Source organism: Pipistrellus kuhlii, unplaced genomic scaffold, assembly GCF_014108245.1.
Source record: "Pipistrellus kuhlii isolate mPipKuh1 unplaced genomic scaffold, mPipKuh1.p scaffold_m20_p_139, whole genome shotgun sequence".
NCBI lineage: Eukaryota > Metazoa > Chordata > Mammalia > Chiroptera > Vespertilionidae > Pipistrellus > Pipistrellus kuhlii.
This window is the reverse complement of record NW_023425448.1, coordinates 23555-38404: the sequence shown is the minus strand read 5'-3', so window position 1 is coordinate 38404 and position 14850 is coordinate 23555. Positions and strand designations below refer to the sequence as shown.

At 56.2% G+C, this 14850-nt stretch overlaps 1 protein-coding gene across 4 annotated transcripts in view; it reads right to left on the bottom strand.

Moving 5' to 3' along the window:
* KIDINS220 (kinase D interacting substrate 220) overlaps positions 1–12212 on the bottom strand; it is a 43094-nt gene extending 30882 nt beyond the window's left edge. For all 4 annotated transcript variants that reach the window (XM_045581224.1, XM_045581225.1, XM_036436496.2 and 1 more), the window contains exons 1-7: positions 12070–12212; positions 6780–6919; positions 5478–5576; positions 4170–4268; positions 2687–2785; positions 1782–1880; positions 200–298 (exon numbers count right to left, since the gene is read on the bottom strand). In XM_045581224.1, the coding sequence (XP_045437180.1) occupies positions 200–298; positions 1782–1880; positions 2687–2785; positions 4170–4268; positions 5478–5576; positions 6780–6887 (603 nt within the window). In that variant the 5' untranslated portion in view covers positions 6888–6919; positions 12070–12212. The remainder of the gene's footprint in view (positions 1–199; positions 299–1781; positions 1881–2686; positions 2786–4169; positions 4269–5477; positions 5577–6779; positions 6920–12069) is intronic.
* Positions 12213–14850: the final 2638 nt, after the last annotated feature.

Below are 14850 nucleotides of genomic sequence, written 5' to 3'. Positions count from 1 at the left end.
CGACGTTTCTAGCTCTCTCTCTCTCTCCCTTCCTCTCTGTAAAAAATCAATAAGATATATTTAATAAGAAAAAATAAAAAAAAGGACGCTGGTTCTCTAAGAGTCAGGGAGGACGTAGGCTGTGTCTCGGGGGCTAAGAGGAAAAGACTCTGAAAACGGCAAACAGGCGTGAACGGCGGCGAGAACGGGGGGTACGCACCGCGCCTTCCTGGTCCACGTCGGCTCCCATGGCCAGCAGGTGCTTCACGCAGTCCAGGTGGCCCTTGCGCGCGGCCCAGACCAAAGGGGTGGTTCCGTACTGCAGGGCAGAGACAGGCCAACGTCATGGCGCGCTCAGGGAGCGAGCCTGCAGTGGGGTGAGCGTCAGACTGCAGTGTTCCTAGGTTACTGCGGACAGCATCGCAATTTTCATTGCAGCTAAACCATAACCCCCTTTATTTATCCAGGCTAGGGGATTAACCGCTGCGTGAAGTATCTTTAACCAGCTTTACCTTTTATAATGAGCGACTGAGTTTCCCATCATAGTCATACGCTCTGATTTCCCACAAGCCCCCACTGCTTCCACATCGTGTGAAGCACAGTTTAAAGTTCACAGTGTGCCTCCAGGGGAAACCGTATCAGGAAGTGCCAGACACGTTCTCCCGACCTCATGTGTAAGCCCGTGGGCTCGGGTCAGGTCATGCGAACAAGTGCAAGTGGCAATGTCGCGTTTCCCCGATCAGCAACGAGGCCCAGACGCAGTGGTGGGCTCCACGTCACCATTAATTAAAGCTATTAACTAGGAGGTGGAGTGGGACCCTGAACCGCAGCCTGGCTCAGTCCAGCTCTCACCCACGCCCCCATCCGCTCTGCCCCGGAAGGTAAGCTGCAGCCTCGGAGCGGCACTCACACCCTCTGGCTGGAACACGATGCAGAAGGCATCGGACATAACCCGGCAGGAGCCAGCCATGCTCTGCCTTGGGGAGCGCGGCGCCGGCCAGGCCAGGACCACCACAGGGACCTTCAGCTCCAGGAGCCCGCAGGCCGCACGAGCCTCTGACTGCGCCCGGGTGCTGTGCTGTGGAAACGCCCATCACTCTGCAGAGCCCACAGCAGCCGCCCGTCCCCTACGGTCCTGAGGCCTGAGCTGGGCAGGTGGGACTATTTCGTTTCACCTACTTTAGCCGATTTCAGTCTAGGCAGCTATGCGGCCGGTGGCCACTGAGCGGAGGTACCACTCGTGGTCACATCAGACACCCCAGGAACCACAGCTACAAGCGGCAGCCGGCCCTCCTTGGGGCAGGCTCTGACGGCAGCCCTGGCGCCATGCCCGTGGGGGGAGGAGCCTGCAGAGGGAGGGCGGGCAGTGGTCCAGGCCACCCATGGATGGAAGAGGAATAGTGAACTTCCTCAGTTCCAAATTCTTGGACATCTTCAGAGTGCTGCGACTGAGCACTCCTCCTCTGGCACTCCTCTCTTCCAGAGCGGCCTACCCCGGACCATCTGCTCCACACCCACCTCCTGCCCTCCCCCCAGCCCTCACCCACTCCGCAGGGCTCTCACTGCGCAGGGTTCCTGCATGTGGTGCTTGGACCGCCTCAGAAAGTCTCCCTTTTCCCAAAGCCTGGCCCTCTCCCCAGGAACCTAACGGCTCTGCGGGTACTGCGGGCCTCTTTCCCTTATTTCCTCTGGAAGCGTGCCCAGTGATCTCCTCCCGCGTCCGAGCAGCCTGAGACCGGGGAGCCCTGTGACTCACACCCGGAGGGACACCACATGGGCAGCCCGAGGGGCGGCTGACCTACCTTGTCGGAGCAGTTGACCTTGGCGCCGTTCTGCAGCAGCAGCTGCACTATGTCCGCGTGGCCTCTGCCCGCTGCCCAGATGATGGGGTAGACGCTGTACTGTTGGCGGAAGGTGGGTGGGCAGGGGGGAGACAGAGGGGGCGGGGGGAATGGCAGGGAGAGAGGAAAAGAAAACCTTTAGGCAGATGTGACAACACACGTTTGCTAAGAAAAGTAAATAATAAATGGATAATATGAAGTAATATTTTTAAAATCAGGTTTCAGACCATTCTCTGCTTTAAAAACACACAGCACTCTAACATAATTGGCACTAAGACGCAGCCCGCCTTAAATAAATATATGCCCTGAGCGCACTTATTCTGTTTCGGCACATTTAACGGATTATCTGGCCAACAGGCATGTGCAACTTTTCTTACGTAATCCTTCCACTAACTTGAATAAAAGTTCTTTGTTTCAACTTTATTGAGGCAAAGGGGACAAAACTGGGAGCGAGTTAAGTGTACACTATTTGATATACCATCAATAAAAGTTTAATCTGCAATCTGAGATCAAGTCACACACAAAGTAGTAACGAATATATCGCATCTGTAAGACACAGAAAAATGTCTTTTTTCTTTAAAAAAAAAAACGTAGATCGAGATCCAGGCCCACAGAACACAGGCAGGAGGGCTCAGGCATTTCGGGACTCCTTCCCATGTCAGATGGCTGTCATTCACATGGAAGTTCAATGTTGATACAAAGTAAGCCACAGCTGAGCTTGGGAATGAACTTCTCATGAGCTCGAGTTCCCCTCTTCTGCTTCTCTTTAGCAGACCCGGATCACTCTGCCGCCCTGCAGCCCAGTCACTCAGCGTCCGCTGCCCTCCGGCACCCTCCCGGCCGGCAGACGCGGTGCGCTTGCTTACCAGGCCGGTGACGTTCGGGTTGGCTCCGTGCGAGAGCAGCAGCTCCACCACGTCAGTCCGGCCCTTGTAACAGGCCCACATCAGCGCCGTCCATCCGCCCTGGAGAGAGGAGGAGGGGCACGATGCTGGGTGGTCTCCAGCACAGCAAGGACAGGAATTACAGAGCTGGATTCAGGCAAGTCTCACATCGCCAATCTTTAATCTCTAAAATGCCTGCCCACATTGTTTTAATTCCATGCCCACTTTAATTTATACGATGTCATCCTATGCAAGACTACGAGATAAAAATTTTATCTGGAGAAAACCATGTCCAAGTTTGCAAAGTGAAAAGTCTGGAACCGACCGCCTTCAGCACAAGTTGTGGGAGGGCAGCCACTGAAGGTCTCTCAGGAAAGAACCCCATGGACTTCCTGACATCATACGCTGACGGTCCCACCCCAGGGAGCTCCTCTCCTACCAAGTCCAGGACCACGCCTTCCCTCGAAGCTCGGCGGCTACTGCCACCCCCCCTCCCCGGGCCCCCCCGATACTGAGGGAGACACGGTCCTGTTCCCCGATCTCTGTGTAAAGGTTTACAGAGACCTTTGCACGTTGAAAGGCGTGGTGATCATTACTCGGGGGAATGAGAAGCATGGAGAACCTGAGGGCTTGGGAGACCATCTGTTACAGTCTGACTGAACTCTGCACGCTCATGGTGTGTCCGCGCTCTTCCTGACTCCCTTGCAGACGTGGGTTCCAAACTCAGCCTGCCTGCTCATCGCTGAGGGCCTGGGCCCAGGGCGCGCCCTCGGGCTCATTCCCCAGCCCCGGGCACTGCTCACAGGAACCCTCTAGAACGCAGCAGGGAGGGCGAGGTGGGAGGCTGCAGATTCTTAAAAGCTCAGACCACCTGCACCGAAGCAGCACGGCAAACACCACGCTTTCTTTATGAGGGCAGAGCGGCTCCCTTCGCTCCTCTAGTATCACGGTGAACTTCCCAAAAGACCAAAAATTCTGCAGAAATAAGCCAACCCTTTCTTAACCCTTATGCTTTAAGCAGATGCCAAGATCAAATAAGAGCTAAGATAATTAAGATTCACATCTTATTGAGCTTATAATGTATAGATGGCATGTCCGAACACAATTACACTTTAAATTAAGTTTATAAACGTAATTCTGAAAATTATGACTAAACAACTGAAAACATTTTTAAAACGTACTATGTCCCTCTTAAAACTCCTCTTAAGGGAAAAATTCTCTCCCAAGTTCTAAAACCCTGACATACTAAACGGCAGTGAGTATTTTTAACAATATTTCTGAATTTTAACCTCTACCATGAACTGGAGATGGTGACAGAGGACATCTAAGAGAGGTGGATTTAACACCACCCGGGCTTAAACATTCTGAGGTCCCTCCAGTGACAGCCTCAGACAGCTGAGCCACCCGCCAGCGCTCTCCCACGGGTCCGTCACGGGGAACGGTCCGTCACAGGGGCCGCGCCCACCATGTCGCGGTGCTCCAGGTTCGCCCCGCACTTCAGCAGCTCGTCCACGACGTGCAGGTGCCCTTCCTTGGCGGCCGATATGAGCGCCGTCCAGTTGTCCTGGAACACAAGACACGTTTCCCGCTTCAAACCCAAGTGGCACTCAAAACGCGGACAAAACGAGGCCCCGGAGAGGTGGCTGCGCATCAGCACAGGGTCACGCCAGGCGCCGTGTACCACGGACTCTGACGCGGCTCTGAGGGCCCAGCGGGGAGGGGGGAGGGAGTGTCCGTCTGCCTGTACCACCGCAGCGTGCAGAACGGCTCCACAACTGCTGGCTCAGTCTTTTCCCCAGACGTCTAATCACACCCTGGCTTTCTAAGGAGAGGAGATGCCTAGCAAAACCTCAGCTACTCCTGTGGCTACCAGCCGTCGCTCTGAAGGCAATTAAAGACCGTGAAGAGGCTTAAGGTCACGCTCGCAGACGGGCAAACTAAAGCGATCCATGATGAGTTTAGAAACCGTGCGATAAAGAAATCACTATTCTCCTTTACTTTTTAAGGAAAGGCTATAAGTATCCTATCCTAACTTTTATTAATGTGTGTAATTTAACTCAAATGGCCAATAAAAATCATCAACTGAAAATAATCTATTAAAAAAAACCCACACAGATGTAATCCTAGCCAGTTTTTCTCAGTGGATAGAGCATCAGCCTGCGACTGAAGGGTCCCAGGTTTGATTCTGGCCAAGGCATATGTCTAGGATGTGGCTCGACCCCCGGCAGGAGGCAGCCGATCAATGATTCTCTCTCATCATTGATGTTTCTATCTTTCCCTCTCCCTTCTTCTCTGAAATCAATAAAAATATAAAATAAAATAAACAGATGTAGGTACGTAACCCTAAAAAAATAATTCCTGGGAAACAGCAAGAGAAAGGAGAGCCTCTGGAACAGTGATCACCCCCAGAAGTGGGGTCAGAAGGCTCTGCATCTCCAGCTGGAATCATGTCATGACGTTTATAACAGCAGCTAGTGCTAGGAGAAATAACTGATAATGACTCACACGTGGCTACTTCTCAGGCAGGCGTTTGATTTCATGTGTGTGTGCTCCCTATTCACAGTGCCTTCTACATATGACAACACGGAGAGCTGAGAACTTGCATTCAAAGTAAAAATTTCTCTCCCTTTTTAAAAAATTAACAGCGATTAGGCGAAGTTGCTATGTAACAGACAGTGTAATTGGTCACCTATTAGTCTGGAATCATTTCACCCAGCAAACAGCCAGCTAAGGAAAAGAGAGACGCCCGTGCATGCACGCGTGCGGTAGGTACCAGGTCTTCCAGGTTGCAGTTGGCTCCATTCTTGATCAGCTCCTTCACGATCTCCAGGTTGCCCTGCTCGGCAGCGATCATCAGCGGGGTCTGGCCGCACTGGGGACAGAGAGGACACGCGCTGGTGGAGGCTGTGAAGGGCCGAGAGGCCTGAGCACATGCTCTCCTTCCACAGCGAGACGCCAGCTCTGTGAACAGGGTGTCTGTAACTCACAAACACCTTGGAAGTCTTAAGTTTTCCATTTACTGACGATGTGAAAATCAGAGAGAGGACAAAGCTTTTCTTTACCACAGCATGACTAGCCTGTTAGCAGTCCTGCAATGTCACTCAGAATCTGTAAATATGGTTAGTGCTAGCCTCTGAAAGTAACTGCCACAATGTCACAAAAATCTCAGGGCATCAATGAACCAAACTCTAACACTGAGTTACATTATGATACACAACGTGGCTCTAATAACACGTTAGGTGTACTGTCAGGACTAAAGGGAGAAAGGCTCACACATACACACACACATGTATATGTGAAAACTACAATAACTTTGATCTTATCCACTGGCAAAAAAAAAAAAAAAATTATGCTACATGGAAAATACAGTTTTAGACGCAGAATTATTTTTATTACTATGTTTTATAAAACGAGTACATACTTGGCCATTAAGAATTCATACAGAAAGTCTATGGGCCCATAAAGTGTTGCAGCTGTTCATGATGAGCTAAGATCAACACTATTTATATTCCCCAGTCTACTGTTGACTAGAAATATCTACTATACATCAATGAAATGGTAAGTGTATACTTCCCTGTCTTCTTAAATATTATAGAACTTAACTCTCTCTTAATGGTACAGGGCCTTTAAAATCCCAAGGCGTATGGCATGGACAACTCAGAAAGGTAACTGGGGCTCCATTTCAGAGTCCTAATTCTGTTTGGCTCATCTATTTATAGAAGCTTTCTGAAGCGTCCTAGAAGCCCTTCAGATTTCAGATTTCAGACTTCCTGAATATTGATTATTCCGTCTGCAAAAAAAGGCAATCATAAATCTAAATTCAATGCACAATAATGTTAGCACCACGCTCTAACCAACTGAGCTAACCGGCCAACTGACATCAATGCACAATAATGTATGTAAGTTCAAATGCATTCCAAAAACATGGGGTTGGAAGTACGTTAACTACCAGAAATGGTCATTATTTGAAGTCAGTGTCACCGAGGGAGGAACCATCTTGCTTCCTAGCACGCCTTGACGGGCACACGGCCTGCACACGGGCACACGGCCTGCACACGGGCATCCGCGGCCTCACCTCGTTTCTCTCGTCCACGTCTTTGCATTTCTCCAGAAGAGCTTTCAAGGCGGGGATGTTTTCCTCCTCCACGTAATTGATCACACTCTGCGATATCAGAACCGACATGTTGGCAGGAAGTGTGGTGTCTATCCCAGTACCTGTGTGAGCAGACAGATACACACACAGAACCTGTGATCAGAAAAACAGCGCCTCGGCTTGTGCAGATCCCCTCCACGGCAGGACGGACGGACGGACGGACGGACGGCAGAGCGCCCGCTCAGCTGGCGAAATGCCCGCCCCGGCTTTCCAAGGCTCACGCTCCCCTCAATCCAACTCAACCCCCCCCCCCCCCCCCCGGCTCCCAACTCCAGACCCACCCGTCTTCCCGGTGAAGGAAGCGCTCCCCGGCTCCCCTGCCGTCCTCCCGCCTCAGTCCAGGCAGCTCCAGCTCCTTCTTCCAGGCCCGGGCCTGCCTAGGTCTCCCTCAGCCTCTCCGCTGCGCCCCTCCCCGAGCACACCCTCCTGGTCCCACCGAGCACAGATCTCAGGCCCGATGGCTCCTCGCCACCATCCCCACCCCTGGGCCAGCAGCCGTGACCTGCGCCCACGTCGCCTCCCCACAGCCACCCACAGGACCCGGGCCCGGAGCAGCACGGCTGCGCCAGAAGCACCTGCAGGCCGTGTGCCGCAGCGGCCTGCCGTCGCTCAGAGCCGGCACAGGTCTGGGGTCTGTGACCAGCGGAGCCAGCTCCCTGCCGTGCTGAGCGGAGCCGCTGCTGAAGAGCCACCTGAGCCGCGCTGAGCCCGACGACCCCCTCGGTGCTCCCAGCCCTCCAGCGGCCCCTCAGAGCAACAAGGCGGCCCTGCCCGTTGCCTTCGGCCTGCGTGGCCTGGAGCTCCACTCTGACCTCGTCTCCTCCCCCCTCGCCATCTCACCTCGTGGGCGGACAGCACTGCCCAGACCCACACGGCCGCCCCCCAGCCTCACTCCCCTCACCAGAACCGGCTGCCCATGCCCGGTAAAACAGGGACCTCACACTTACTGCACAGCGGTCCCGGCCCCCCACCCGCCCGACTCTGTTCTCCGTGGCACTTGCCACCATCACCACACAACAGGGTGCGTTTACTGCCACTCAGCACGACCAGAACACAAGCTCCAAAGTGCAGGAACTTCCTTTTATTCAACCGGACTCTCAAAGGCGAATAAACAAACAAACCGCAGCTCATTCGTGCCTTACACCAAAGACACACACTAATGCAAAGTGGGCCTACATGTCACACCAAAAGCACAAAACGTCCAGGAGAAAACAGGCTATTGTGGATTAAGCAAAGATTTTTTTTCGATATAACACTAAAGCGTGTTTTATTAAAAAAAGAAAATTGAGAAATCAGAGCTCACCAAAATGAAAGCGTTTGCTCTGCTCAGAGAAGAAACCTGTTCGGGACTGGGGACAACCGTCCCGCTCGGACAGGGCTCTGCGCCGGCTCCCAGCCCACCGCACTGCGCCTCGAGGTCACAGGTCACAGGTGGGCAGGAAGCGGCCACGGGACGGACTGCACACCCAGAGCCTCACCCCGCCTGAGGTAGGGGGTGGGAACGGAACGTTTAAGCTGAAGATGAGGCTTTGGACGCGGAGTTGAGCCTGCAGTGCGCTGAGACTTTGGGGGCCTTGGGATGGGGAGAATGTGGGGTGCGTGTGGGATGGAAGCCTCTCTCTGGGGCCAGAGACAGGAGGTCCTGCACTGCATGATTCCATTTCCATGACATTCTAGAAAGGGAACACGAGACAGACAAAACCGGATCCGAAGTGGTCGGCTTAAAGGGGCGAGGGGATGACTACCATGGGGTCTAGGAGAATCCGGGGAGCAGACTGTCGGGTGTCCTCACTGTGGTGGTAATCACACCACTATATGGCTTTGCCAAAATTCAAAGCTTGACACTAAAACGTGAATTATAGTCTATGTAAATTATACCTGAGTGATACCTTACTTTTAAATAATCATCAATAAAGGTTATGTTACTTGATCCAGTAACTTTAAGAATCAATTCTAGAAACACAGACACATGGAGAAAGATTTTAAATACATCACAATTTTAGTCGTGAGTACAAAAATCTTAGAGATGGGGATTCCATAAATTATGATATATCCGCACAGTGGAAAAAATACAGTCATCAAAATGGTCCCAAAGTATGTCCTGACAGAAAAATGCTTGTGATACATTAACTAGGAGAAAAAATTAACTAAGAAAACTATCTATACAGCATCTCAATTATATAGATTTACATTTTTAAAAATTATTTTTAAATACAGAAATGACATCAATGTCAGTGTTACTTTCTTTAGGACCTTTAATTCCTAATCTCCTAGTTGGAAGCCAGTAAGAGACTTTGTTAACAGTCATCACCACATCCAGGCCTCCATTTACTCCCATTCTTACAGGATCACATCTAACGCCTGTCAGGCTCCCAGGCCTGGCTCTCCCTCCCTCTCCCTTTTACCAGCGCCCACCCCCCCAAGCCTGCCAGGCTGACGCTCCAGCGGCCCCTCGGCCCGGCTGCACCCCTGCTCGCGTGGCAGGCCACGCCCTCACTCTGCACACGGCGCTCACACCGCTCCACGCAGCACCTCCTCTCAGGGCCCAGCAGGTGCCATTTCTCTGCCATTGGCCTCCTGTGTCCGCCATCAGCCATCCACCCCTCAGCGCCAGCCTTCCATCTGCACTTAACTAGCACTCCTGGCCGTGCCAGGCGCAGACTTCAGCAAGCAGGCACTGGCTCCCTTCCCCTCACCACGCCGTGGGAAAGGCGGGCGCCCAGACTGCACGTGTCCGCAGAATTCTCCCTCTATCGGCCGAACCCCCTTCGTACAGACCAGCGCCTACACAAGCGGGGATATGGCTGCAGCAGCTGCCCAGCCCGAGTCCATCGCTCTCTACAACCAGAGGGAGTGAGGATTTGTCCCCAACTCCACCTCCCAGAAAAGGTCTGGCTACTCAGATGGGGTCAGGTGCCAGCCCGCAACCAATCCACCACAGTCCCACGGTCACACGGTCCCGGCCAGGGTCACAGTCACCGTCACACAGTCACACAGTCACAGTCAGTCATGGCTACGGCCACAGTCACACAGTCACAATCACGGTAACGGTCATGGCCACAGTCACACAATCACAGTCAGTCACGGCCACAGCCAGTCAGTCACACAGTCAGTCACACAGTCACAGTCACACAGTCACAGTCACGGCCACAGGCTGGGAGGCATCACAGGTCACATGGTGCGGGCACTGCTTCCAGCAAAGCGGAGACTGTTGTGGTCGAGGCGCCTGTCCTGCAACGCCTGTCACCTGAGTCAGCATGAGTCCCCCCCCGCGTCCCCTCTCCCGTCCTTCCCTCCAGTCCAGTGCCACACTGAGCCTGAGGAGTGGAAAACCCTTCCATCAGCCCGTTATTCCCGCCGGGAGCAGAGACCGTGGCTGTGCTCTCACAGTGCCTCTCGGACCCGAACCCCTGAGGCCTCCAAAGCGCCGTAAAGAGGCGGCGCCGCGGTTCTAGGGCGGGCTTCGCTCTGCGCAGAGCGGTGAGGGTCTTGATGACGGTGGGAGGGATGCAGGTCCTTCCCAGTCTGGCCCCTCACCTTCCCTCCACCTCCTCTCCCCTCCACCCAAACCCGCTTCCCCACGCTCAGCCACACACCCGCTCCAGCCACACCCATCTCCCCGCGCCTGCTCGCTCCAGGCCTTTGCTTATGCCCCGCCTCCTCCAGAGCCCACCCAGTGCAGCCTGGACAGCAGGCCCCAGGCCGCCCCCCTCCCGGAGCCTGCTTGGCCCCACTCACGCCACACAAGGCAGGGACGCTCCAGGCTGCCCACACCTCAGCTCACCCCACCCCACCCTCCATCCTCCTCACCCACTCCCCTCCGCCACAGCTTTGAGGGAGGGCCGCCTCGCCCCTGGCATCGGGGTGCCTGCCTACAGCGGCCCTCGCGGGGACGGCCCGCCCTGCGGGAACATGACCTCCCAGGACACCAGCACCAGAGGCGGCGGCTCTGACCGCCATGCGGGACAAAAGCCGCTTGGAAACCAGGTCTGAGCGGACAGAAGCAGGGCCCTGGCCCACCTTCCGGCAATGCTCTCTCTTCCAAAGCACAGAGCCAGGCCGAGCCAGGCCCAGAGCCAGGCCCCGGCCCAGCCGCCGCCCGCCGGGGTCTCACTGCGAGCTCCCTGCCTGCTGTTCTGTCACCCGGGGCTGGATTCTTGGCCGCGGGGTCCGGGGATCCCCATCTTTAAATAACGGCACAGTTCAGTGATGAAAGGGGCTGACGCTGTGCCTGGCACATGTGCAGACGGGCACGGTCATCTACTGCCCACAGCACTGGTTCCTCCCCTGTCCCCGGACTGCGGTCCAGGACCCCGCACAGGCCTTTCCGTTCCCTCCCGCGCCGCCCTGCCCCCGTCATCGGCCTGGTCCCCGCGGCCCGGTCCCGCCCCCCTGGCCGTCAGCGGCCCGGTCTTTGTTTCAGACCCAGCGCCGGGCCGAGAACAAAGGGCGCACCGGCCTCTGCTCGCCGGCCGCCCGGCGGCGCCTCAGACACAGCCCGGCCTCCGCCCGGGCGGGAGCGGGCACAGCCCCGGCCTCCGCCCGGGCGGGAGCGGGCACAGCCCCGGCCTCCGCCCCGGCCTCCAGCGGACACAGCCCGGCCTCCGCCCCGGCGGGAGCGGACACAGCCCGGCCTCCGCCCCGGGCGGGAGCGGGCACAGCCCCGGCCTCCGCCCCGGCCTCCAGCGGACACAGCCCGGCCTCCGCCCCGGCCTCCAGCGGACACAGCCCGGCCTCCGCCCCGGCCTCCAGCGGACACAGCCCGGCCTCCGCCCCGGGCGGGAGCGGACACAGCCCGGCCTCCGCCCCGGGCGGGAGCGGACGGAGGGACCGGCCTCCGGGTGAGGGCGCGGCCTGGCCACCCCGGGCGCGGGGGGCGCGGGGCCGGCGGGCGGGCGGGCGGCACCGGAGCCGGCGCCCCTGGCGGCCGCGGGGAGGGCTGCAGGGCGCCCGGGGCCCGGGGCGTTCCGAGGCGGTTCCGAGGCGGTTCCGAGGCGGTTCGGCGGGCCTGGGTCCGGGGGCCTGGGCTCGGAGGGCCCGGGGGTGGGGGGTGACAGCGCCGCCGGCAGGAACCCCGACTCCGTCCCCAGGAACAAGCGGCGCCGCGTCCGAACCGACCGCCCGAACCGACCGCCCGGCTCCCCGCGGCCCCTCCCCGCCCAGCCCGCCGCTCGCCCCGCACCGAGGCCGCCCGCCCGCCCGCCTCACTGACCGAATGGCCGCCGGCCCAGCGGCTCCGGGGGGCAGCCCGGGAAGGCAGCCCGCGGCGCGGTCAGCAGACGGGAGACGGCGGGAGCGCGGCGCCCTTCACACGCCCGGCGGCCATTGCCCGTCCGCCCGAACTGACAGCTCACGTGACCGCGGGGCGGGGCTTCCGGTGGCCACGCCCCGGGCGGGCGGAGGGCGCGGCAGTGCGCGTGCGCGAGAGCCAGCTGCTGGGCGCCTGGGCGTGTCCTGGCCCCGCCGCCCTCGCCCCTTCCTCTGGCCTCGGAATAGCTGTGGCTTTTTTTTTATATGAAATATATTTTATTCGCCCCTTCCTCTGGCCTCGGAATAGCTGAGACTTTTTTTATATAAAATATATTTTATTCGCCCCTTCCTCTGGCCTCGGAATAGCTGAGACTTTTTTTTTTTAATAAAATATATTTTATTGATTTTTTACAAAGAGGAAGGGAGAGGGATAGGGAGCTAGAAACGTTATTGATGAGAGAGAAACATCAACCAGCTGCCTCTTGCACACCCCCCATGGGGGATGTGCCCACAACCAAGGTACATGCCCTTGACCGGAATCGAACCTGGGACCTTTCAGTCCGCAGACCGACGCTCTACCACTGAGCCACACCGGTTTTGGCTAGCTGTGGCCTTTTAAAAATATATTTTTTATTGATTTTTTTACAGAGAGGAAAGGAGAGGGAGAGAGAGTTAGAAACATGGATCAGCTGCCCCTTGCACACCTCCCACTGGGGATGTGCCAGAAACCAAGGTCCATGCCCTTGACCTGGATCGAACCTGGGACCTTTCAGTCCGCGGGCCGATGCTCTGTCCACTGAGCCACACCGGTCAGGGCAATAGCTGTGTTTTGACAAGATTCTCCCCACGGTCAATGCCTGTCTTCTTGCTATGTTTTGGTTTTTTTCTTGCTATGGTTAATTTACTGTTTTTTAAAAATATTTTAATTGATTTCAGAGAGGAAGGGAGAGGGAGGGACAGAGATAGAAACATCGATGATGAGAGAGGCCCCTGCACTGGGTAGTCCAACAAGGTCGGCACTCAACCACTGAGCCACCCTGGCTGGGTGCTATGGTTCACTTATCATTCAGCATCACCCTCGCAGCTGATGCAGAGCCCTCACCTGCAACGGTCACTTCGCAAAATACTGCAAAGGCAGGCCAGCTCTAGCCCCTTCCTCGGAACCCCGAAGCGAGGTCTCTGCCTTCCCCCACACAGGTGGGAGCCCCACCCCTGGTCCTGAGGGCCCACCCGCTCCCCCACTCCCTCACTCCCCCCTCCCCCCTTCGAAGCTCCCCAGGTCTGGCTCCCACCCCATCTCTGCAGAGCGGACCTCTGACTCGCCCCATCGCAGGGCTCTGCTCCTCTCCATCCTCTTCCGAGTTCTGTCCCCTCACCTGGCACACCTGCCATTCACTGGTTCTCTCTCCTCATTGATGCTTCTCTCTCTCCCCTCTCCCTTCCTCTCCAAATCCTCTCTCATCACTGATGCTTCTCTCTTTCTCCCTCTCCCTTCCTCTCTGAAATTAATAAAAATATGTGTTTTTTAAAGTTACGTTTAGTGAGTGGGATCTGTTTTTGATGGTAAAGAGTTCCTAACTCACACCAAATGCTATTCCTTCCGTCCTTTCGGACGCCCAGGCTCCTGTCCTGCGATGATGTAAACGCTTTCTCCTGGTTCGGACTCGGATGCGTCTCCCCGCACCTGCGCCTGTCCGTCCGTCTGCAGTCCGGGCAGCTGGCCTAAGCTTTCCTGGTGAACGCACCTAAGGGTGTCTCCAGCAGAACCACCGAAGTCACCTCGCGAGCGTGGCTCTTACACGTGCTGCGCGGTGGTGAGTGGACGGAAAACTATGAGTTATCCTCCCAGTGCGCACCACACACCATCAAGACGGCCATTTAATCGCCCACTCACCGCTTCCAGCGGCTCCAGCCTGATGTGGGGTGGGGGAGGGGGAAGTGGAGCAGGGGGGTGATGTCAGCAAGCCAGTCTGTTTATCTGGATTCCTTGTCATTGCCTATACATTTCCCGTAGAAACCTTAAGATGATTTGAACACTATTTAGCTTTAAAAAATGTTTTTCCTCTGCGTACAGAGGGCACACGTGTTCATTGTAAAGTACACATGCAGAGTCCCTGGGGAATTCAGAGATGTCTCTCTTACTCTCACCGCTCAGAGTCCCCTGGCTTCTTAAACCGACACTTGAAACAAAAATTGTATTAACCGGCCCAGTCGGTGTGGCCCAGGGGCTGAGCGTTGACCTGTGAACCAGGACACCCTGGTTCGATTCCCGGTCCGGGCACAAGCCCGGGTTGTGGGCTTCATCCCCGGGGCGAGATGTACAGGAGGCAGCCGGCAGGTCGATGATTCCCTCTCCTCATGGATGTTTCTCTCTCTCCCTCTCCCCTCCTCTCTGAAATCAATAAACATATATTTTTTTAAATGTTATTAACCAAAGTCCTTATTGAAGGGGACCCAGGATGCTTTCGTTGGTGATGTTTGTCCCTGTCACTTCCCACGAGGCCTTTGCCAGTCTCGTCGCTGCCCCGTGTGGTCGGCGAGTTCCTTCCACATGAAACACACGTGGAGGGACCCGTGTCCCAGGAGGGCAGCGGGAGAGGAGCACACGGCGGCACCGCGGACAGACGGAGAGGCACCGGGAAGGAAAGGTGGGGGCCGGGCAGAGAGAGCGCAGGGGGTGGGGAGAGCATCACACCGACCTCCCATCCGCTCCAGGAACAGGACGCTGGGGTCTGTGGCCGCA